The 25,367-nt window shown below is 42.2% G+C and overlaps 1 protein-coding gene across 1 annotated transcript in view; it reads right to left on the bottom strand.

The window, feature by feature from the left end:
• LOC106605147 (sodium/hydrogen exchanger 1) overlaps positions 1 to 24,040 on the bottom strand; it is a 53,639-nt gene extending 29,599 nt beyond the window's left edge. The window contains exon 1 of the mRNA XM_014200499.3: positions 22,613 to 24,040. Within this exon, the coding sequence (XP_014055974.1) occupies positions 22,613 to 22,937 (325 nt within the window). The 5' untranslated portion in view covers positions 22,938 to 24,040. The remainder of the gene's footprint in view (positions 1 to 22,612) is intronic.
• Positions 24,041 to 25,367: the final 1,327 nt, after the last annotated feature.

Genomic DNA, 25,367 nt, shown 5'->3' on the forward strand with positions numbered 1-25,367 from the left:
GACTGCTTGAAGGATACTACAAAAGGCTCAGGCTAGATTTGAGCATCACTCGTTTGAGAGCTTGACGTGTACCATTCTCACTCCGAGACCTGTGTTTAAGCATGATCTTTTGGAGCCAACTAGTGCTCTCAAATCGTATCCTGATGTCAACAGCAGATGGGAGTTGTATTCATAATATTGCTAACTTAGCTAGCTAACATACATTTTGGGAAAAGTTATATTAAGTGGCTAACTAGCTAGCTAGTGTTAACAACATTTGGTGTTCAATGAGAGAGCTAGTTAACCAGCTGAGCTAACAAGCAATGTAACAAAAGTATAATTTTGGATTTGAATAATCCTCCACCAACAGGATCAGCATTTCAGGAATCACAGTAGAAAGTGCTCTTGATGGACCATTCAATTATTAAGCCATTTAAACTATTCATTTTTTAAAGAAAACTCACTGGCTATCATGCAATTTAAGTGTGAGTTTGTCCGAAGGTGTTGGACTCGACGACAGTTGCTATCCATCGGAGCACTGCGATTGGTTGCACAAGGTTTTGACAGAGGTTTTGTTGCCTACCGTCAGGAAGTCTACGACCCAGTTACACAAGGAGGGGTTCAGACCCAAGGCCCTGAGCTTAGTGATGAGCTTGGAGGGCACTATTGTGTTAAAAACTCTCTAGAGGTAATGCAGTCGGCATTTGATGGCGAGGTATTCCAGATCGGGAGAACAAAAGGACTTGAGTTCCTGTAAGTTAGCCCAATCATACTCCTCCACCTCTGTGTTTCCCGGAGAGTTCTTTGTTCCTGTCCGCGAGATGAACGGAGAACCCCTCTGGTTGTATGGACAGGGACAATCTATTCAGAGAGAGCCACGATTCCGTAAAACAGAGTATGTCTTTCTGGAAGGAGATCCTCACCCATGAGCTCATCTATTTTATTGTCCAGGGACTGAATGTTAGCGAGTAATAAACTCAGAAGTGGTGGGTGGCATGCCCACCTCCTGAGATTGACTAGGATCACACTTCTCTGGAGGTGACATTTAGGAGTATCACCCGGGATGAATGGGGCTGCCTCGGGCAGTTCAAACAAAGGATCCAGGTTGAATGTCTGGTGAATGACAGTAGGTAATAGTACTAGAAACGTTCTGAGCAAATAATGTAAGAAATAATACCAACACAAATACTGCAAAGTTGGCTAGGAGCTAGAAACTGGGTGACCATGTCTGTCGAAGCCATCTTGTACCACACCCTTCAACATGAGAGCAACCACAACCAGCGGAAAAATCCGGCACTAGTACATAAGAGCTTGTCGGACGTGTTGCCAGCTGAAAGAGAAGTACAAACAATATTGTAACTTTGGAGTTAGAGCTGACTGACAAGAATATCTTTGCTATCAAGCGAGGCATGCTTGTTACAAATTAGGCCTCTAGGGACTAATGCTCTAGATTTCTGAGGGGAGGAAGGAGTAATGCACTTAAGCCTATCACAAACTGTTACGCCTGTTTTAGCATGCTGCCACTGACTCTGAAAATAAACACCCTTTGTGTGTATAAAACACATTCAAAAGTCTACATAGCCTAGGGGTCCTTTTGATAGGGGATCCCACAGTGGATGAACATAAATAAACACTATCATACACCGAATGTAGCAAATAGTGTTTAGATGAGCAACATAAGTCTCCGGTTTATACAGATTTTGTTTTTTTTGTAATTTCAGAATCAACACTGTCAATAGTCAACAATACTAATTTATGTAAGCAGAACTCAAACTCAAGTTACTTGGCCCCTTAAGAGCTAAACTCTTTGGACTAATATTTAATCCCAGTGCTCATGGCAAAGGTTATTAGTAGTAGATGCATAGCAGGGTTGGAGTCAATTCCAATTAAATTCAGAAAGTACACCAAATTCCTATACCAATTTTTCCTCAATGAAAAGCAAATTGGAATTTCAGTGTTCTTCCTGATTTGAAATGGAATTGACCCCAACTCTGATACATAGCCTGCAAACATAGTTGTGTGCCTTCTATTTCCTCTGAGAAGTGACTCTGATCCGGAGGAAAATTAGGTTCCTGGACTCCCCACAAGCCATAAATAACCTGGCAGCAGCAACAGGTCAAATTCCAGAGATTCAGCAGGGAACCGGATACCAAGTTTGTATGTGTGTCAGTGACTATGCATGTGTTTGGAAAGGTCTGAGCTGTCAGCACTAGGTCTGCCGCATCTCCGCAATGCATTTTCTGATGTCTAAGGTTGTCACTCCATGTTATGACATTTCTCAATGCGTTGTTCATTTCAGTCTCGTGTCAGTCAAAAGACTTCCCTTTCAGTCAACTTCGGTAGAACATACCATGGAGAGTCACACTCTCGCGATTTCAGTTTAAGGCTCTAGAATCACGGCTGACAGGGCCAAATGAAATCTGCGCCTCACGGGAAGCCCCACCTTCCACAGGTGATAAGCGTGAGGCTCGGATTCATTCCTTGAATTATTCCGCTCTTCACCTCAGTTTGAACAGGAACGATTCACGCTACTAAAACAAACAATTAGAAAACAAGACTGTCTTACATTGTGCCAACTAAACTGTCAGTTAGTGGCAGAGCGTGCTCACCCCCTGGACGTTGTGCGCTGAAGTTGGTATGGTTTCCTAATAAGGAAAAATTAGTTATTCCTCTAATTGCTTGGCCTGGCTATAGCAAGAAGTTAGATGGCTAACCCGACCGAAACGACAAAGGCTGACAAGCCGGATTCGTGTTTACGACCATACCCCAATGAATTAAACCCCTAGTCTATTGACGCACCGGTGCATCAATCCACACAGAACAAAAATAAACGTAAAATGCAACAACTTCAAAAGTTTTTTCTGAGTTAGTTAATATAAGGAAATCAGTCAATTGAAATAAATTCATTAGACCCTAATCTATTGATGTCTCATGACTGGGAATACAGATATGCCTCTGCTGGTCACATATACCTTTAAAAAGAAAAGTAGGGGCGTGGGTCAAAACAACCAGTCAGTATCTGGTGTGACCACCATTTGCCTTACGCAGTGCGACATCTTCTTCGCATAGAGCTGATCAGGCTGTTGATTGTGGCCTGTGGAATGTTGTCCCACTCCTCTTCAATGGCTGTGTGAAGTTGCTGGATATTAGTGGGAACTGGAGCACGCTGTCGTACATGTCGATCCAGAGCATCAAAACATGCTCAATAGGTGACATGTTTGGTAAGTATACAGGCCATGGAACTGGGACATTTTCACCTTCCAGGGATTGTGTACAGATCCTTGCAACATGGGGCAAAACATTATCATGCTGAAACATGAGGTGATGGCAGAGGATGAATGGCACGACAATGGGCCTCAGGATGTCGTCATTGTAACTGTGCATTCAAATTGCCATCGATAAAACGCAATTGTGTTTGTTGTCCTGTCATTAGCTTATGCCTATCCATACCATAACTCCACCGCCAGCATGGGGCACTGTTCAAAAAGTTGACATCAGCAAACTGCTCACCCTTGCGACACCATACACGCTGTCTACCATCTGCCCGGTAAAGTTGAAAACAGGATTCACCCGTGAAGAGCCCACTTCTTCAGAGCAACAGTGGCCATCGAAAGTTAGCATTTGCCAACTGAAGACGGTTACAACGCCGAACTGCAGTCAGGTCAAGACCCTGGTAAGGATGACAAGCACACAGATGAGCTTCCCTGTGACGGTTTCTGACAATTTGGGCAGAAATTCTTTGGTTGTGCAAACCCAGTTTCATCAGCTGTCTCAGACGATACCGCAGGCGAATTAACCGGATGTGGAGGTCCTGGGTTGGCATGGTTACATGTGGTCTGTGGTTACGAGGCCGGGTGAACGTACAGCCAAATCTCTAAAAGGAAGTTGGAGGTGGCTTATGGTAGAGAAATCAACATTCATTATCTGGCAACAACTCAGGTGGATATTCCTGCAGACAGCATGCCAAGTGCACGCTTCCTCAAAACACTAAACATTGCTGTGATGACAGTGCTTCTACATTTTGTTACGGCAAACGGGGTACTACATCAGCCATTGCCGTAACACATAAGGGGGCCGGGTTTCATGCAGGCTATTCAGTCTAACAGAAGCACAACATGTGTTAGAAGCTTGTCCCATGTTTAGTGGCCCTCTGGTACTCTGCGTTCTATGATGTTTATGGGGTATATCACTCTGTCCACAAGGGGGCACCTCTCCCCATGGGTGGCTCATTACTGGGATTCATTAGTGATTCCTGCCTGTAGTTCACTAGTCCCTATGACGTGTCTTGTGATACAGGTTATGGGCTCTGTAGGCGATTGGTGGTGGGTAGCGTAGTCGAGGGAACAAGCAAGGTTGGACACGACCATGCTATTATCCAACACACAGTTTGTGGTTCATATGAATCCCAAAATGAGCGGTCTTTCTCCAGGTCAGCGCTTTTCATTCCTGAGAATTAGATTCAATTACGAATCACTCGTCTTACCACAAAAGGGGTCTGTTTTTCAGAGCTGTCTGTCCCATTCCCAGCTAGGTTACAAGGTGCTTTGTCGCCAGTAACCATGACTGGTCGGTAGGGTAACCTCCATGATAAAACATTTTCCCTGGGTCTATTTTTTTTTTATTGCATGCGGCCAGCCCTGGGTGACAGCCGGTTACCAGAACGCATCTTACTGCCTAAACCGAGTGAGGCTTGTTGTGACAATAGTACCCCCAGGTGGCACTGCCAATCAGTGTACGTCACTGATCGCCGGAGTCCTTGTACCCAGAGTGCGCCGGTCTTTAGGCAAACCTTGACATAACACAGTTTTTCTTCAACCCCAAGTGTTTACGGGTGTCCCTCATGGGAGTTCGATGAAAAGTGTCCCTTCCCCACATTCAGACACACGGTTATCAAGACTGGTGGAAATGGAAGAAGAACCAAATCTCTCAAAGTCTCCAACGTGGCGTCCCGCCCCTTTCATATGTTACTTCACGGAACGCTTGACGTCTGCTTCGACCAATGGTGCGCATGCGTAGTGTCGCCTTGGATCATGCAAACAGTGACATCAGGGCACAAGCTACAGTTTGTTGTGCATCCCCCCATGCTTCTGCAGCATCATCACGTCGACTGTTCCCGAGACCTCAGCTCAGGTTGAGGGAGGAAATATCCTCCAGTCTCCAGAAGCAGGCAAGACCCAGGACGGCTAGTACAGACAGAATTTTCTAGTTCCGGAAAGGGATGGGACTTTGCGTCCCATTCTAGACCTACGTGCCCTCAGCAAGCACCTCAGTCTACAAACTCCGAATGCTCACGAGCCGCCGGCTAATACAGACGATTGGCTGGTGGCAAGCAGCATTACACACATCCATGCTACTGTCCCATATTCAGTCTCTAGGCTTCATAAGAAACCAGAAAAAGACAGTGCGTTTCGCTAGTACCTACGCCTATTGGGGATGATGGCTTCTGTGATGGAAGTCGTTCCCTTGGGCTATTGTTGATGCGGCTCTTAGTACCTACGCCTATTGGGGATGATGGCTTCTGTGATGGAAGTCGTTCCCTTGGGCTATTGTTGATGCGGCCCTTCCATCGCTGAGTGCTAGCAGCCTAAGCCGGTCACTTCTGGTGTCCGTCAGGCCTACGGCCCATGACCTAATGGTGGGACCCTCTGATATTGTCAGGGGGCTCCCATGGGTTGAGTTGTATCCCGCAAGGTGATCACGACAGATCCCCGAGCGTGAAAAACCCGGAAGCGTTGCAGTTCTTGACACACTCGAACCAGCGCGCATGGCACCTACTACCATACACCATTCAAAGGCAATTAAATCTTGTCTTGACCATTCACCCTCAATGGCAAACACAATCCAAGTCTCAAGGCTTAAAAATCCTCACCTTCATCTACACACTGATTGAAGTGGATTTAACAGGTCACATCAATAAGGGATCATAGCTTTCACCTGGATTCACCTGGTCAGTCTATGTAATGTAAAGAGTGTCTATTATACAGGTTAGGGCTGGACGATATGGGCAACAACAAAAAAATCTAAATTGCGAATAAAAAATTATTGGTGATTTGATTTGCGATATGGGTCAAACACTTGTAATCATAGAAATAGAATGATTTAGATTAATTAATAAGAAAAGTGAAAAGCAGCATCATTCTTTTTTGGAACAATCCTGTTGACTGCATTTGACAGAACAGAACAGCATACAAACATATAGTGAATATAACAGGGAGGAAGAGGAACTGCATTGCTTGGGTGACAGTAGCCTCAAGAGGATGGAGAAAGAGATGCCCACACTAAACTATAAAAATGGATGTTTCAAAATCTTGCATGCAATATGCATCACTGCGATATGGATATTGCACAAGTCAATATTGTGATTTTGATGTGAATTCGATGAATTGTGCGGCCCTAAAACAAGTATATACACATTACTATAAAAACGAGCAGGTTTCTGTTTCAAGGCTATTACAACCTGTTGCAATGACTTAGTAAAGCATCTACACTACCGTTCAAAAGTGTGGGGTCACTTAGAAATGTCCTTGTTTTTGAAAGAAAAGCAAATTTTTTGGCAATTAAAATAACATCAAATTGATCAGAAATACAGTGTAGACATTGTTAATGTTGTAAATGACTATTGTAGCTGGAAACGGCTGATTTTTAATGGAATATCTACATAGCCGTACAGAGGCCCATTATCAGCAACCATCACTCCTGTGTTCCAATGGCACATTGTGTTAGCTAATCCAAGTTTATCATTTTAAAAAGGCTAATTGATCATTAGAAAACCCTTTTGCAATTATGTCAGCACAGTTGAAAATTGTTGTGCTGATTAAAGCATTAAACTAGTTGAGTATCTGGAGTATCAGCATTTGCGGTTCGATTACAGGCTCAAAATGACGAGAAACAAATAACTTTCTTCCGAAACTCGTCAGTCTATTCTTGTTCTGAGAAATTAAGGCTATTCCATGCGAGAAATTGCCAAGAACCGGAAGATCTTGTACAACGCTGTGTACTACTCTCTTCACAGAACAGCGCAAACTAACTCTAACCACAATAGAAAGAGGAGTGGGAGGCCCCACTCCATGATCAATTAGCCTTTTAAAATGATAAACTTGGATTAGCTAACACAATGTGCCATTGGAACACAGGAGTGATGGTTGCTGATAATAGGCCTCTGTACACCTATGTAGATATTCCATGAAATAAATAAAAAATATATTTTTTTAAATCAGCCGTTTCCAGCTACAATAGTTATTTACAACGTCTACACTGTATTTCTGTTCAATTTGATGTTATTTTCATTTTCAAAAACAAGGACATTGCTAAGTGACCCCAAACTTTTGAACGTTGTGTATCTCAAGGATAAACTCCAGTCTTCAGAGCAATTTCATTACAGATCATTTTGAGTAAATAAGACGAGGCCTGCAGGAAAAAGGGCAGACCGGTCATATTTGGATGGACTGAAGTGATTAAGACTGCAACCGCTAACAGCTAACAGCCAGAGACCAAACCGTCAATTCAGGACTGGAATGCTAAATTACCCCAGTTTGTGTGAAGACTGGCATTCCAGGAAGTGAATGACTCATTGCCCCTGGACAAGGAGCTCTTTCACCTCCAATGGTCTGTGTTAGGCCTCCTAGCTAGGTCACACCCAAAGGCTTAAGACAATACAAACAATAGAGGACAGGTAGCAAGCAACGCTGAAAGAAATGTAGTTATAAAAAGGCCCTTTCACTTGGCTCCTGTCCGTCGGGACATACTGTATTACACTATATGGTTGAGCTCCTTTCAGAAAATGATCACTTATTTCACATTTCCGCCAACGGTTAGGACTAAACTTTGGAGGCACTGTTGATGTGCCTGAAGCTCCTAACCAACTTGCAGACAGCTGACACATTCTCTAGCACGGTGGTGTCAAACATACAGCCCTCTGTGGTTTGAGTAAATAAAAGCAAAATACTCTTTTTTTTCTCTTTTTTTTTTCAAATCACAGAAATGAAAGCTAGACAGTCAGGGAGCACCGAAAATTCCAAAAATGACAGAGGACGATTTTTCAGTGCGGCCCCCTGGAACTCGTTGAAGACCGAATGCGGCCCCCGGGGCAAAATGAGTTTGACACCCCTGCTATAGCGGAATACTCCAATCATGGCCTCCAGTATTCACACTCTTCAGTGGCAAGTACATATCACAGCTTGAGATAAGGTGGTACATGGGGGAACATTGGGATCAGGTATCCCACCGCTGACACCGATAACACAGGCTCGCCATATGGATGGATGTTATGGATAAGCGCACTTCAGTGAGAAGCATGGTACTGATAAGCCATGGTGGGGTCAATGGAATGTCCCTTCTAAACCTTATTTCCTTTCTGGTGCTTATCATATTTCCTCTGTTTCATTACTGTGCCTCAAACTGACACCATGTTGGGATAAAAAAAAACATGTTTTAATAGGCCATGGCTGCTAATACAGAGTTTTCGCCCCTGCCCCTCTGGAAATATTTCTCAAAGCTACGGATCTGGTCTTCCCTGTAGCTCAGTTGGTAGAGCATGGTGTTTGCAACGCCAGCATGGTGTGTGCAACGCCAGGGTTGTGGGTTCGATTCCCATGGGGGGCCAGTACAAAAAAAATTAAAATACATGAAATGTATGCATTCACTACTGTAAGTCACTCTGGATAAGAGCGTCTGCTAAATGACTAAAATGTAAAATGTAAATGGAATCTGGATCACGTTCTGCTCAGGTGTAATTTTACGCACATGTATTTTTCTACGTAGCTGCTACTCACACTCCACCTCCCTTCATGTTTCTCTCTTTACTCAGCATTTTTTGAACCATTTGATGTAGCCCGTCTCTGCCTCATATTTCTGAACTGAAATACAAAATCTGCGGCGATGTGATATGCTGCCGAGATAGCTGCATGCAACTACCCACTTGAGTTTGAGACAGACTAAACTAAAGCGCAGGCTATCCAACACTATTCACTGCAATAATTGTAGGTCTGTATCTCCAAGATGACGATGAACCCTATTCAATTAGGATATTACTTTATATGGACAATCAACCTATGTGAATACCCTGGTAACACATAGTCAAAAAACTTGTCTAGCCTATGTCGATGGGATGAAAAAAGCAAATGAGCCATAAAAGCAAATAATGGGAAAACATTGAAAGTCGTAACACTTTGGCAGGAAAGGGGAGTGTCGTTTTAGTTAATGATATTAGGCCTACTTGTTATCTCTCCCAGACTTTCACAGTCATTAAATATTAGGTCTGAAGGCCACTGACAAATAAGGCAACGGTTGCATCTTCTGATTTCACTGTCACATTACTCAGCTGTGTGCTAAAGACCACCTAATGCGCAAGCTTTTACTCTTCGTACACTGGAGTCGTGTCCTGTAATTAAGTTTTAAATACTCATGCTAGAAGCAGTGCTTAGATAAACGGATTATGTAGGACAGATCTCATTATATCCTACTCATTTGTAAGGCATATATCTCCTTATGTTTAAGCAGAAAACCAACCTTGAGCAAACTGAGATAAAATTACAAACCTGAGATTTGAGCCCACTAGAGCCATTTATCCTACTATACTTTAAGGCCACTCCCTGTTCCTGACAACTCAAGGTGATTGTAACAAGGTGACTGGGTTTGATGTTGTAAAATTATTAGGCCTCATCTAATTATGGTTTCCATAGGCAGGCCACGATTCCAGTAGTAATAAATTATATTGTTTTGTGAAGTACAATATTTCCATTGTGCACTGATACAGTATGCGGCGCAGTACACCCACTGCCAGTTGTGCCGTCCGCCTCTCAGGTTGTTTACTGTAGATAACGGCCTCTTAAACCTTCTGAAAGAGTGCCTTGATCTTTTAGTGAACCATTTGTGGTAGAAACAAAATCTAAAAACAGGAGACTCACAGGACTCCAAATATAAACTCTTGAAAAGAAACAAACAGCGCTCGACTTACAGGGCTGCCCGCTGACCAGGGGAGGTTTTGGAAATCCTCCATGCCAGTCAATCTACATCAGTAGGCCAGTGAAAAGAAAATATATATATAGTGCTAGGTCAAGGGGTCTGAATCGTTTCCAAATGCACTGTATGTGCACACACAACACACACACTACCAGTCAAAAGTTTGGACACACCTACTCATTGAAGGGTTTTTCTTCATTTTTTTACTATTTTCTACATTGTGGAATAATAGTGAAGACAAAAACTATGAAAAAAAACACATATAGAATCATGTAGTAACCAAAAAAAAGTGAAGAATCTCAAAACATAAAATATATTTGGATTTCTTGAACAAAGTAGCCACCCTTGCCTTGATGACAGCTTTGCACACTCAACCAGCTTCATGAGGAAGTCACTTGGAATGCATTTCAATTAACAGGTGTGCCTTGTTAAAAGTTAATTTGTGGAATTTCTTTCCTTCTTAATGAGTTTGAGCCAATCAGTTGTGTTGTGACGAGGTAGGGGTGGTATACAGAAGATAGCCCTGTTTGATAAAATACCAAGTCCATATTATGGCAAGAACAGCTCAAATAAGCAAAGAGAAATGACAGTCCATCATTACGTTAAGACAAAGTTTAGTCAACAGAAAATGTAAAGAACTTTGAAAGTTTAAGTGAAGTCGCAAAAAACATGATGAAACTGGCTCTCATGAGGACCACCACAGGAAAGGAAGACCGAGTTGCCTCTGCTGCAGAGGATAAATTCTTTAGAGTTATCACTCAGATTTCAGCCCAAATAAATGCTTCAGAGTTCACGTATCAGACATCTCAACATCAACTGTTCAGAGGAGACTGCGTGAATCAGGCCTTTATGGTCAAATTGCTTCAAAGAAACCACTACTAAAAAGGACACTAAGAAGAGACTTGCTTGGGCCAAGAAACACGAGCAATGGACATTAGAGAGGTGGAAATTTGTCCTTTGGTCTGATGAGTCCAGATTTGAGATTTTTTTGTCTTTGTGAGACGCGGTGTGGGTGAACGGATGACGGTGTGGGATGAGGTGGACCGCAGAGTGATGGAAAAGCAGCCAACAAGTGCTCAGCATATGTGGGAACTCCTTCAAGACTGTTGGAAAAGCATTCCTCATGAAGCTGGTTGAGAGAATGCCAAGAGTGTGCCAAGCTATCACCAAGGCAAAGGGTGGCTACTTTGAAGAATCTCAAATATATTTTGACTTGTTTAACACTTTTTTGGTTACTATATGATTCCATGTGTTATTTCATAGTTCACTATTACTCTACAATGTAGAAAATAGTAAAAAATAAAAATAAATAAATAAATTAAAAAAACTGAATGAGTAGGTGTGTCCAAACCTTTGACTGGTACTTTAAAAGTATTCAGAACCTTAGCTATGAGACTCGAAATTGAGCTAAAGGCCATCCTGTTTCCTTTGATCATCCTTGAGATGTTTCTACAACTTGATTGGAGTCCACCTGTGGTAAATTCAGTTGACTGGACATGATTTGGAAAGGAACACACCAGTCTATGTAAGGGCCCACAGTTGACAGTGCATCGCAGAGCATAAATCTAGCCATGAGGTTGAACGAATTGTCCGTAGAGCTCCGAGACAGGATTGTGTCGAGACACAGATCCGGGGAAGGGTACCAAGAAATGGAAGAAGTTTGGAACCACCAAGACTCTTCCTAGAACTGGCCGCACGGCCAAACTGCGCAATCGGGGGAGAAGGGCCTTGGTCAGGGAGGTGACCAAGAACCCGATGGTCACTGACAGAGCTCAAGAGTTTCTCTGTGGAGATGGGAGAACCTTCCAGAAGGACTACCGTCTCTGCATCACTCCATCAATCAGGCCTTTATGGAAGTGGTCAGACGGAAGCCACGCCTCAGTAAATGGCAAACTACAAGCAGGCTGTCGTGTCAAGAGGCACCTAAAGGACTCTCAGACATGAGAAACAAGATTATATGGTCTGAAGAAACAATTTTTGAACTCTTTGGCCTAAATGCCAACGTCACATCTGGAGGAAACCTGGCACCAACCCTACGGTGAAGCATGGTGGCGGCAGCATCGTGCTGTGGGGATGTTTTTCAGCAGCAGGGACTGGGAGATTAGTCAGGATTGACCTGCTCCAGAGTGCTCAGGACCTCAGACTTGAGATTCCAGGTGATTGTTCACACCCTCTTAAGCCTTAGCCCCACCCATCTCTTTAAGGGTTGATCTGTGCATTCTGTACTAACTTGTCAGCTACTTCCAGACATATATATATAATTTTTTTTTAAAGAAAGAGAGAGAGAGAAAGAGAGAACAGCTCACTGAACATTACTCGTCCTAGCAGAGCTGGTTAGGCTGTTACTGTATGTTATCCAGAGCGTTGGTGACTGCAACTGTGCAGTCAGATTGTCCGTTCGTAAATTCAGAGCGTTTCGCGTTCAGAGTGCACACTGGACGCTCTGGCCAATAAGAAAGTTGTTCCGAAAGCTCTGACCTCACAATGACAGTCAAGCACCCAAGAAAACTGGCTAACATTGGCTAGCTACTTCCAGACACATAATGAGAGAACGCCCCACTATGACCATTTTACTCCCCCTAGCAGAGCTGGTTAGGCAGTTTTCATGTTATCCAAAGCGTTGGTGACTGTAACAGTGTGTAATTCAGTTGTTGCCAGCAGCTTTGTTGCCGACATTGGCACACTAAGAGGAGTCTTTTGTTAAGAAATGTAGCTAGATAGCTAGCTAGGTAAACTGTGAATCCCAACACAAGACATAACGTTAGTTAGCGAGCCAGCCAGCTAACGTTCGCTAGCTAGCAAACAGTACACTAACTTGAAATGAAAATACTTTGACAAAATTAGTGGAGTCTTTTGTTGAGACAACAATGGACATTAATCACAACTCTTGACGTTACTACCCTGTATTCATCTGCAGGTAGCTAACCAACCAGGTTCTATGGCTATAAACTAGTCAAGCAAATGTGTCTGAGATACAAAGAATAAGATCATACCCATAACGTTAGCTAGCGAGCCAGCCAGCTAACGATAGCTAGCTAACAGTACACTTGAACTTGACATTAGGTTTATGCAGTTTTACTACACAATACATTTTTTTAAAAAGCAGCGTTTGACAGGATTACCTAGAAATACTGACCAACTCCAATAGACAGACGCGTGCTATATGGCAGACCAATCCAAACTCATCTCTAGGCATGTCCAGCCCACTCATTATCTCAGCCAATCATCATGGCAAGTGGGAAGGTTGCTCTCATTTTCTGTGGCTAAACCAACTAGGCTCATAATTTAACCATTTTTTGTATTTACAGACAGCATACAAGTTTAATATTAAAGGCACATGAAAGTTAACATGTTTGAGAAGGCATTTCTGCCCAGAACATGTATTTTGATATTTAAAAAATGTTTACATTCAAACAGCTCTCCTGTGAAGTCATGACTTGCGACATTTGCCTAGTTTCCTGAATCGGGTGACAATTAGTTTTGCAGCGACGCTCCCCATCCAACCTGATAGAGCTTGAGAGGATCTATAGAGAAGAATGGGATTAACTCCCCAAATACAAGAAGACTAGAGGCTGTAATCACTGCCAAAAGGTGCTTCAACAAAGTACTGAGTAAAGGGTCTGAATACTTATGTAAAAGTGATATTTCAGATTTTATTTTTAATACATTTGCAAAAATGTCCAAACCTGTTTTTGCTTTGTCATTATGGGGTATTGTGTGTAGATGGAAGATGGTAAAAACATTTTTTATCCATTTTAGAATAAGGTCGTAACGTAACAAAATGTGGAAAAAGTCAACGGGTCTGAATACTTTCCAAATGCACTGTATATCTATATACAGTCAGTATGGATTGAAGAGAGGGAATCTGTTTTGTTTTTTTCAATCAAGACAAATTCTAGAAGCTGTTAGTTTGTTATGTAGATTATTTACCACACACACACGCGCCACACAAATAGCCTAGCTTGAGCAAAATATAATCTGTCAGGCAGAAACAACATGCAGCTCTCAAACAACTGGTTCTCGCATGGAGTAGCCAACAGTGCCTTCGGAAAGTGTTCACATTCATTTTCCACATTTTGTTGTGTTACAGCCCGAATTTAAAATGGATTCAATTAAGATTGTCACTGGCCTACACACAATACCCCATAATGTCAAAGTGGAATTATGTTTGACATTTTTACAAATTAATTAAAAAAATGAAAAGCTGAAATGTCTTGAGTCTGTAAGTATTCAGCCCCTTTGTTATGGCAAGCCTAAATAAGTTCAGGAGAGTAAACATTTGCTTAACAAGTCACATAATAAGTTGCATGGACTCACTCTGTGTGCAACAATAGTGTTTAACATTATTTTTGTATGACTACCTCATCTCTGTATCCTACACGTACAATTATCTGTAAGATCCCTCAGTGGAGCAGTGAATTTCAAACAAATTCAACCACAAAGACCAGGGAGGTTTTCCAATGCCTCGCGAAGAAGGGCACCTATTGGTAGATGATTAAAAAAAGAAAGACATTGAATATCCCTTTGAGCATGGTGACTATATTAATTACAATTTGGATGGTGTATCAAGACACCTAGTCACAACAAAGATACAGGTGTCCTTCCTAACTCAGTTTCCGGGGAGGAAGGAAACTGCTCAGGGATTTGACAATGAGGCCAATGATGACATAAAAACAGTTACAGAGTTAATGGCTATGATAGGAGAAAACTGAGGATGGATCAACAACATTGTAATTGCTCCACAATACTAACCTAAATGACAAGATGAAAAGAAGGAAGCCTGAACAGAATAAAAATATTCCAAAACATGCATCCTGTTTGCAATAAGGCACAAAAGTAAAACTTCAAAAAAAATGTGGCAAAGAAATGCACTTTATCTCCTGAATACAAAGCATTATGTTTAGGCAAATCCAGGACAACACATCACTGAGTATCTACTGTTCATATTTTCAAGTATGGTGGTGGCTGCATCATGTTATACGAAGCTTGTCATCAGCAAGAACTAGGTCATTTTTTAAGATAAAAATAAAACGGAGTTAAGCACTGGCAAAATTCTAGAGGAAAATATGGTTCAGTCTGTGTTCCACCAGACACTGGGAGACAAATTCACCTTTCAGCAGGACAATAACCAAAAACACAAGGCCAAATCTACACTGGAGTTGCTTACCAAGAAAACATTGAATGTTCCTGAGTGGCCTAGTTACATATTTTTTATTTCCCCTTTATTTAACCAGGTAGGCTAGTTGAGAATAAGTTCTCATTTACAACTGCGACCTGGCCAAGATAAAGCACAGCAGTTTGACACATACAGCAACACAGAGTTACACATGGAATAAACAAACATACAGTCGTGGCCAAAAGTTGAGAATGACACAATATTACATTTTCACAAGTCTGCTGCCTCAGTTTTTATGATGGCAATTTGCATATACTCCAGAATGTTATGAAGAGTGATCAGATGAATTGCAATTAATTGCCAAGTCCCTCTTTGCCATGCAAATGAACTGAATCCCCCCCAAAAAACATTTCCACTGCATTTCAGCCCTGCCACAAAAGGACCCGCTGACATCATGTCAGTGATTCTCTCGTTAACCTGTTAGGGCTAGGGGGCAGCATTTGCACGTCTGGATAAAAAAAAATGTACCCGATTTAATCTGGTTACTAATCCTACCCAGTAACTAGAATATGCATATACTTATTATATATGGATAGAAAACACCTTAAAGTTTCTAAAACTGTTTGAATGGTGTCTGTGAGTATAACAGAACTCATTTGGCAGGCAAAACCCTGAGACATTTTCTGACAGGAAGTGGATACCTGATGTGTTGTATTACCTTTAAACCTATCCCATTGAAAAACACAGGGGCTGAGGAATATTTTGGCACTTCCTATTGCTTCCACTAGATGTCACCAGCCTTTACAAAGTGTTTTGAGTCTTCTGGAGGGAGATCTGACCGAACAAGAGCCATGGAACGATGATGTCCCATTAGACACCTGGCGCGCGAGTTCATGTTGGGTACCCTCGTTCCAATACGTTATAAAAGAGTATGCATTCGTCCACCTTGAATATTATTCATGTTCTGGTTAAAAAAGGCCCTAATGATTTATGCTATACAACGTTTGACATGTTTGAACGAACGGAAATATATTTTTTCCCCTCGTTCATGACGAGAAGTCCGGCTGGCTTACATCATGTGCTAACGAGACGGAGATTTTTGGACATAAATGATGAGCTTTTTTGAACAAAACTACATTCGTTATGGACCTGTGATACCTGGAAGTGACATCTGATGAAGAGAATCAAAGGTAATGGATTATTTACATAGTATTTTCGATTTTAGATCTCCCCAACATGACGTCTAGTCTGTATCGCAACGCGTATTTTTCTGGGCGCAGTGCTCAGATTATTGCAAAGTGTGATTTCCCAGTAAGGTTATTTTTAAATCTGGCAAGTTGATTGCGTTCAAGAGATGTAAATCTATAATTCTTTAAATGACAATATAATATTTTACCAATGTTTTCTCATTTTAATTATTTAATTTGTGACGCTGACTTGACTGCCGGTTATTGGAGGGAAACGATTTCCTCAACATCAATGCCATAGTAAAACGCTGTTTTTGGATATAAATATGAACTTGATAGAACTAAAAATGCATGCATTGTCTAACATAATGTCCTAGGAGTGTCATCTGATGGAGATTGTAAAAGGTTAGTGCATCATTTTAGCTGGTTTTATGGTTTTGGTGACCCTGTCTTTGACTTGACAAAACATTACACACAACTCTTGTAAATGTACTGTCCTAACATACTCTAAATTTATGCTTTCGCCGTAAAACCTTTTTGAAATCGTAAAACGTGGTTAGATTAAGGAGATGTTTATCTTTCAAAGGGTGTAAAATAGTTGTATGTTTGAAAAATTTGAATTTTGACATTTATTTGGATTCAAATTTGCCGCTCTTGAAATGCACCTGCTGTTGATGGAGTGCACCACGGGTGGCACGCTAGCGTCCCACCTAGCCCATAGAGGTTAACACAGGTGTGAGTGTTGACAAGGACAAGGCTGGAGATCACTCTGTCATGCTGATTTAGTTCGAATAACAGACTGTAAGCTTCAAAAGTAGGGTGGTGCTTGGAACCATTGTTCTTCCTCTGTCAATCATGGTTACCTGCAAGGAAACACGTGCCATCATCATTGCTTTGCACAAAAAGGGCTTCACAGGCAAGGATACTGCTGCCAGTAAGATTGCACCTAAATCAACCATTTATCGGATCATCAAGAACTTGAAGGAGAGCGGTTCAATTGTTGTGAAGAAGGCTTCAGGGCGCCCAAGAAAGTCCAGCAAGCGCCAGGACCGTCTCCTAAAGTTGATTCAGCTGCGGGATCGGGGCACCACCAGTACAGAGCTTGCTCAGGAATGGCAGCAGGCAGGTGTGAGCGCATCTGCACGCACAGTGAGGCGAAGACTTTTGGAGGATGGCCTGGTGTCAAGAAGGGCAGCAAAGAAGCCACTTCTCTCCAGGAAAAACATCAGGGACAAACTGATATTCTGCAAAAGGTACAGGGATTGGACTGCTGAGGACTAGGGTAAAGTCATTTCCTCTGATGAATCCCCTTTCCGATTGTTTGGGGCATCCGGAAAAAAGATTGTCCGGAGAAGACATGGTGAGCGCTACCATCAGTCCTGTGTCATGCCAACAGTAAAGCATCCTGAGACCATTCAAGTGTGGGGTTGCTTCTCAGCCAAGGGAGTGGGCTCACTCACAATTTTGCCTAAGAACACAGCATGAACAAAGAATGGTGCAAACACATCCTCCGAGAGCAACTTCTCCCAACCATCCAGGAACAGTTTGGTGACAAACAATGCCTTTTCCAGCATGATGGAGCACCTTGCCATAAGGAAAAAGTGATAACTAAATGGCTCGGGGAACAAAACATCAATATTTTGGGTCCATGGCCAGGAAACTCCCCAGACCTTAATCCCATTGAGAACTTGTGGTCAATCCTCAACAGGCGGGTGGACAAACAAAAACCCACAAATTCTGACAAACTCCAAGCATTGATTATGCAAGAATGGGCTGCCATCAGTCAGGATGTGGCCCAGAAGTTAATTGACAGCATGCCAGGGCGGATTGCAGAGGTCTTGAAAAAGAAGGGTCAACACTGCAAATATTGACTCTTTGCATCAACTTCATGTAATTGTCAATAAAAGCCTTTGACACTTATAAAATGCTTGTAATTATACTTCAGTATTCCAAGGTAACATCTGACAAAAATATATAAAGACACTGAGGCAGCAGACTTTGTGAAAATTAATATTTGTGTCATTCTCAAAACTTTTGGCCACGACTGTACAGTCAATAATACAGTAGAAAAATAATTAATAAATAGGCCTGGTGGCAAAGTAATTACAATATAGCAATTAAACACTGGAATGGTAGATGTGCAGAAGACGAATGTGCAAGTAGAGATACTGGGGTGCAAAGGAGCAAGATAAATAAATAAATACAGTATGGGGATGAGGTAGTTGGATGGGCTATGTACAGGTGCAGTGATCTGTGAGCTGCTCTGACAGCTGGTGCTTAAAGCTAGTGAGGGAGATATGAGTCTCCAGCTTCAGTGATTTTTGCAGTTCGTTCCAGTCATTGGCAGCAGAGAACTGGAAGGAAAGGCAGCCAAAGGAGGAATTGGCTTTGGGGGTGACCAGTGAGATATACCTACTGGAGCGCGTGCTGCAGGTGGGTGCTGCTATGGTGACCAGTGAGCTGAGATAAGGCGGGGATTTACCTATCAGAGACTTGTAGATGACCTGGAGCCAGTGGGTTTGGCGATGAGTGTGAAGCGAGGGCCAGCCAACGAGAGCGTACAGGTCGCAGTGGTGGGTAGTATATGCGGCTTTGGTGACAAAACGGATGACACTGTGATAGACTGCATCCAATTTGTTGAGTAGAGTATTGGAAGCTATTTTATAAAAAACATCGCCGAAGTCGAGGATTGGTAGGATGGTCAGTTTTACGAGGGTATGTTTGGCAGCATGAGTGAAGGATGCTTTGTTGCGAAATAGGAAGCCGATTCTAGATTTAATTTTGGATTGGAGATGCTTAATGTGAGTCTGGAAGGAGAGTTTAGAGTCTAGCCAGACACCTAGGTATTTGTACTCAGGTGACTTAAAAATCAGCTTGAAAATCCATAGCAAGACTTGAAAATGGCTGTTTAGCAATGATCAACAACCAACTAGACAGAGCTTGAAGAATTTTTTTAAGAATAAATGTGCAAATATTGTACAATCCAGGTGTGCAAAGCTCTTTCTTAGAGACTTACCCAGAAAGACCCAAAGCTGTAATCGCTGCCAAAGGTGATTCTAACGTGTATTGACTCAGGGGTGTGAATACTTATGTAAAGGAGATATATTTCTGTATTTCATTTTCAATAAAATTAGCAGATTTCAAAAAACATGTTTTCACTTTGCCATTATGGGGTATTGTACGTAGACAAGGGGTATAAATATTTTCTGAAGGCACAGATTAGCTAGATAGATTTTTTGAAAGACCTTGAAAGTGGTCGCCTGATGTAGTTGAAGCATTGTTGTGGACTTACAACATCCAATATTATCCTTGGGAAACTCGCCCTCTATGTACGTGGCCTCAATGTGAGCTTAGTATGGCCTGTGTATCAATAATGAATAGAGCCTGAAACATTCCTCTGCTACTCTTGCTGCAGTTGTTCCTCTGACAGTTGGTGCTGAGCCACAGGAGAAGCTGAATAATGAATAATAGGACAATACAAAAATAGAAAACAACCCTGTGCCATGACTTGCATGAGATGGGGAAAGGAGAGATATTTGGGGGGGTTTATCAATGGAACATTTGACTAGGGCCTATTATTTTTCAAAATTAATTGTCTAATCAACAACGGTGTCCTTGGTTTTATTTATTGCAGTACAATTGTCTATGCAAATGTATTTACACAGTAGCATCAGCATGTCATTGTGTGATGTGAATGGATATATTAAGTCAAAAGGTGCATTGAAGGGCCAACTATGCAATCTTGTGCATTGTGAGTGAGTGTTGTAAGAGTGAGCAAAGTGGAAAAGAGCACAGCACAGACTCTCTCCATCTATTTTTCTTCCATTTCCATTCAAGCTCCTCTGTTCCAGGTGGCAGTTGGTTCACCCCAGACAAATATTGGCCACAGATTAGACCAACGGCCCACAATGTGGGTGAGTAGGACTTGGGCTCTCAGGAGAATAGAACAGGGCACTGCCACATTCCATTTTAGTTTGAATTGCCATGTTTGCATTACAAATGGGAGGTGTGACAAACTTGAGTCGCCAGGCATATATCAGAGGTAATTGTACCTGCCTGGTCACCAGTTGCCTAAAAACACTGTAGGAGTAGATCTAACAGAGCTGCAAAGCAATGTAGGCCTACCAATGTAATCTAGTCTTCAGCCTAACTCTTCAGATATAGGCCTAATCATATCAACACTACTGTATGTAAAATGTTAACAACCTACATTCCTGGCTTTGATTAGCCTATCCTCTCTTTATTAGTGTTGTATACTACTACCACCATGACCCTTCGGAGAAGCAGGGTTCTACCTAGCGTATCAATCGTCTAGTAGTTGAACTGAACGCCAAACTACATGTGCTTTGATGCATTACACATTAAAATTAAAATGTTGTTAATAGCTTGTTAACACACATTCCCTCTGTTAATGGTTAGACAGCGTTTACGAGAGACCGAGATCTAGGTCAAGTCCAATACATGTCTTCCAATGTACAGTACAGACTGCTGAGGTAAAAGCATAGGTTAGTCCTGAATGTGGGCCACAACGCATGTGAACAATGTTTGTATTGAGGACTTGAATGTTAAGTGTAGCTAGGTCAATACATTGTTATCAGTCAATATGGTCTGTACTCTTTAGACCTAAATCAGTGTTGGCACACTTGCTACAACATTTAATAATCAGAGGATCTCTCCCTTACTACACTCTCTGCTACAACAATCAAATGTATCCCAAGGTTATATTGACATATAGGAAGAGCTATTGCTTAGGGGAATAAGGGATATTGATTTTAGGGCCTTCTTCTTAAAATGAAGGAAGTCTAGTATTGGAGAAAATGACCAGAGCAAGCAAAGCCAGTCTGACAGGGCAGCAAAATAACATTAGAAATAGATAATGGATGCAGCTTTAAGCTTAAAACAGAACACAGGCAGGATGCTGGGGCTGAGCAGCGCAGCTGTCAAGCCAGATTATAAACACAGGGGTTTCAGCATAATCAGAAGCTGAAGGTCACTGCTGTTCCTGTTTGTTTCGCTCACGCTCACTCAATCTTTCACATCTGCCCCTCTCCTCCTTTCCTTGCTCTCCTACATACTCCCTTTTACCTATTTCCTGCTGTCTTTCTTTCTCCCACTTCCATCACCACCCTCCCTCTTTCCTCTCCATATTCTTTCTCCCTCTCGACCTTCACCTTGTCTCATCCTCACTCCCTCCAAACCACTGCACCCAGCTGCCTGGCGCTCTCCCCATCTTCCCCCAGGACATGGGCCTCCCCCTGAGTAAGTGAGACAGTCCCTCTCTGGCCTGGCCACAGGCTGACACACACCCAGGCTCATTATTATGTTGCGGAGAAATAGCAGGCTGCTGGCTCTTAGCAAATGGCAGTAGGGGACGCAGCAGGGAACACTGCAGGGGCATGAGGAGAGCACACTGCACACAGGAAGAGGAGAAGAAGAGAGAGGGAGGGAGTGGTAAACGAGGTTGTGAGAGAGGGGAGAGAAGAAAAGAGAAGGGTCATGATAAGAATGAGGGAGCGGAGATGGGACGAGCACTGCAAGAAGAGCAATAAACAAGTAAAGGAGGTGAGAAGTAGCAGTGCGAGATGAAATGATTGCAGTAAAGAGAAAGACAGGGAGCGGCGAGGGGACCACAACCAGTGACAAGGAAAAGGGAAGAGGACATCCTGTGTCAACAAAACAGCTTTTAATAAGAACCGTGTGGTCAAAGATGTCCCCTTGATGAGACCTTGCAACGATTTCAGTCTAGCCTATGCCCAAAAGTGCAACCAAAACAATGTGCTTAGTCATGCATCACATCATTGTGTCAAGGAGCACTGATTGCACCTTCCACTTCAAAACATTACCTAAGTGTATGCTCATCATTCCCAGGAAGAACACTTACTATGCAGAATACAGGAAAACAAGTCCAACCAATACAAGAGTCACCTAAACCTGTCACAATGAGTGTCCCCTAGCTTGTTGAGTCAGTTTATCTGTGACATCTTTATACAGAGTACAAGGTAATGTCACATTATGGACTACCACGCCATAATCACCTATTGACTTTAGTCTGCCCAGTCAATGTGTAGTACTTTCCCATCTCACATGGCATAATCCCTGCTAGGGAACAAACCGTGTTTTCTTAGAACTTTAACATTTGATTGGGGTTCAAAGGGTATGAAATCTGAGTATCAGGAAAGACATCATTCCTCTTGATAATGCTGAATTGAAATTGCAATCAATGGCATTCTTCGAACACCTAGATTGCCTGCTCACCTCAGTGAAATGGTAAGAGAAACATGGGTGCTTTACTTTTTCTCTGTATAGGCTATGAGAATAAAACTCAAGCTGAACCTCAAACCAAATAAACCAGACTAACAGTGCAACTCACCTAATTTCATTAAAGAGGCCAGCAGCACCCATAAAGAGATCTCGAAAGGCACCTGTATGTGATGGTAATCTAGAGACAGGACAGGGAAGGCCTTTTTTGAGTAGGTGTAGTTAGTATGGTCGTGGCTGCCTGCTATCCCTCTGTGGTCGTCGAGGTGGTTGTGTCCTCCTCCAGTGTTGTCCTGAGCGCTGATGTCCGGTGAGCTGGCAGCTCCAAGCGTCAGTACGGTGCCCTCCAGAAATATCATTATCACCAGAAGTAGGAGTCCCCGCTCCAGAAAACTTTTGGAGCCAGTGAGTGAGTGGAAAGCTACGCGAACAGACATGTTTAAATTCGTTTTTATAACTTAAATAATTTAGGGGGGAAAAAGTGAGCTGGAAATCGTGTAAAGTGTGCGTGTAATGAACACACTTTCCTCACTAGCAACTGGTTTTCCAAAGGACCCACAAAATATCCATGTTCGACAATTGGCTGGCTAGCTAGGCAACTTTAGTTAGCTATTTGAGATGGATGCAGCAGTTCCAGGTACTGTAGCAAGCTGGCTAACACCATTCGTGAAAGCAGGACACGTTGAAGGTACACGAACTAGCTATCCTACCGGACATGGAGAGCTCAAGACACGGCTACAGTGTTATGTTAGTTAGCTAGTTACATATCCTCTCCTAAATAGCACATTTTTTAATTGAAAACTTGGTCCGAATTGTTGTTTTAGATACTGAGAACGTAGGTTAACCTCTTCCGTGAAAGATGTCATTGCTCACCGCCGACCGGTAAAAAGACGCTGCTCATACAATTCCTTTTCCACAAGAAGATAAATATCCTCAATAATGTCAGCGGTTACAGCTGATCGAAGTCCAATATTGACCTTGAATTAAACGTTTTTAGAACTGTCACGCTGCATTTGTGGGGGATCCGAGATATATGAACTCCATGCCATGCACCGGGTGTATGCGCCGTACCCTGTCCCGACAGAACAAGACCTTCTTTGAACTCAGTCAGTGTGAGGATGTGTGGCTCCAACAATGACTTCTGATGTTATCACTCCGCCAATGTACTACTGTAACGTGACGTTAAGCGAGATAAATACAACCTTCAAAGCGCACACCCTTTTGCGGAGTGAGCCCTTTTTTTATTTTCTACAACAGTGACATCTATTGGAGAGGAGGTGCGCGAGAGGACGTGGGAAATGTATCTTAAATGTTCATATATGGAAAAACCATAGATTTATTTGTTCCTTTTTGCTAAGTTCCTGTTCAATAGTCTGTCTAGGCCCAGTGGGTAGTCGCACGCTTCACATTCTGTCTCAGAAGACTTGAGGGCGTGCACTGCTATGGCTGGTCTACCTGGATTGCAGGGCAGAACGAAGCTACAGTATGGCTAGCCTAGTATCTGTCATCTGTTGGAATTGATTGCACCATAAACTCCATGTCCATAAGTCTTCGTTGTAGGCTAATTCAAAATGTACCTCTAGGGTGAGAATATATTGTTGTAAATGCATTGATTGAAAAGATATCCAACTGGAATCTTCTCTTTAAAATTATCTTCAATTCAATATCCAAATTGTGAAATGGAAATGGGTGTGTTTTTGTCAGTCCAGCCAAAAACATTTCACCATCCCTTCAATATCAAATGGGTGTTATGGAAACGTGTGTGTTTTTTTGCGAGTACAGCCAAAACATTTTGTCATCAATTTCGTAATTACAATTTCGTAATGCCTTGGGTGGTGACAACATGTCACGAATAGCATACTGTACACAACCTATTGTTGCTTGTTTACTTTGACCTTTAGGCAAGTCTGTCGTTGTGTTTAGTGTCTCCCAGTAACGCTTTAACCCCCACAGCTTGCCAAATACATTAGTACCACACCACTGAAGGTGTCTGGCTTGTAATTACTGTGGTGGGAAATGGTATGGTCATTGAGAGCTGTTTGCTTCTTAAAAAAAAATGAAATGCTCATAACAATTAGTGCAATAACATATATGAGAATGAGTAGATTGGCTGCTGCTGCTGATTATCATTTTGGGTGTCATAAAATATTTAAAGGAGGTGAAGGTTGTTGAAAAAGTGCTCTTTATATGAAGCATTTGGAAGCACACAATGACCATTCATGCAATGTTAACATTCTTATTAATTTACAGTATTGTATATTGTACTGTAAAAGTTGTAATTAATCAAAGGGGATTAGGTAGTTTAGCCTCTGTCTGACCTGCCAGCACCTGTATGCAATTTACCAGAGATAATAGCTACATGAATAAGTTATGATGAATACCAATCAAATGCCTGTGTTGCTGCACTTCATGCCCCTGGGGCTTGGGCACACACGTTGGCATGGGGAACCAAGTGTCCCTGTATGCACCCTTGCACTCATGGGGAACCAAGTGTCCCTGCATGCACCCTTGCACTCGGTTCCTGCAATGCCATAAAAGATTGAAGTGCAGCACGATAGTAAGACACACATACACACACAGAGGTTTTTGCATAATAGATTTTTCTAATTTGCTTGAGATAAAGCGTATGATAAAAGTCAGGCAATACACACATTTTAAGGCCAGGACAAAGTTAATTGAAAATGATTTCCCCATCCAAAATCTATTTGTCTGGAAATGAACAGTTTTATAAATGGCCCAGCTTACTTTTATGGGTTGTTCCATTCGATTTCAATCACTGTTCAACTACACCCCTTTTGATTTGAACGAAACGTTCTATACATTTTTTCCAAAGGTAGAAGTATTCAGAAAGTAACTTTTTGGACCTG

Source organism: Salmo salar, chromosome 05, assembly GCF_965601325.2.
Source record: "Salmo salar chromosome 05, fSalSal1, whole genome shotgun sequence".
Lineage (NCBI taxonomy): Eukaryota > Metazoa > Chordata > Actinopteri > Salmoniformes > Salmonidae > Salmo > Salmo salar.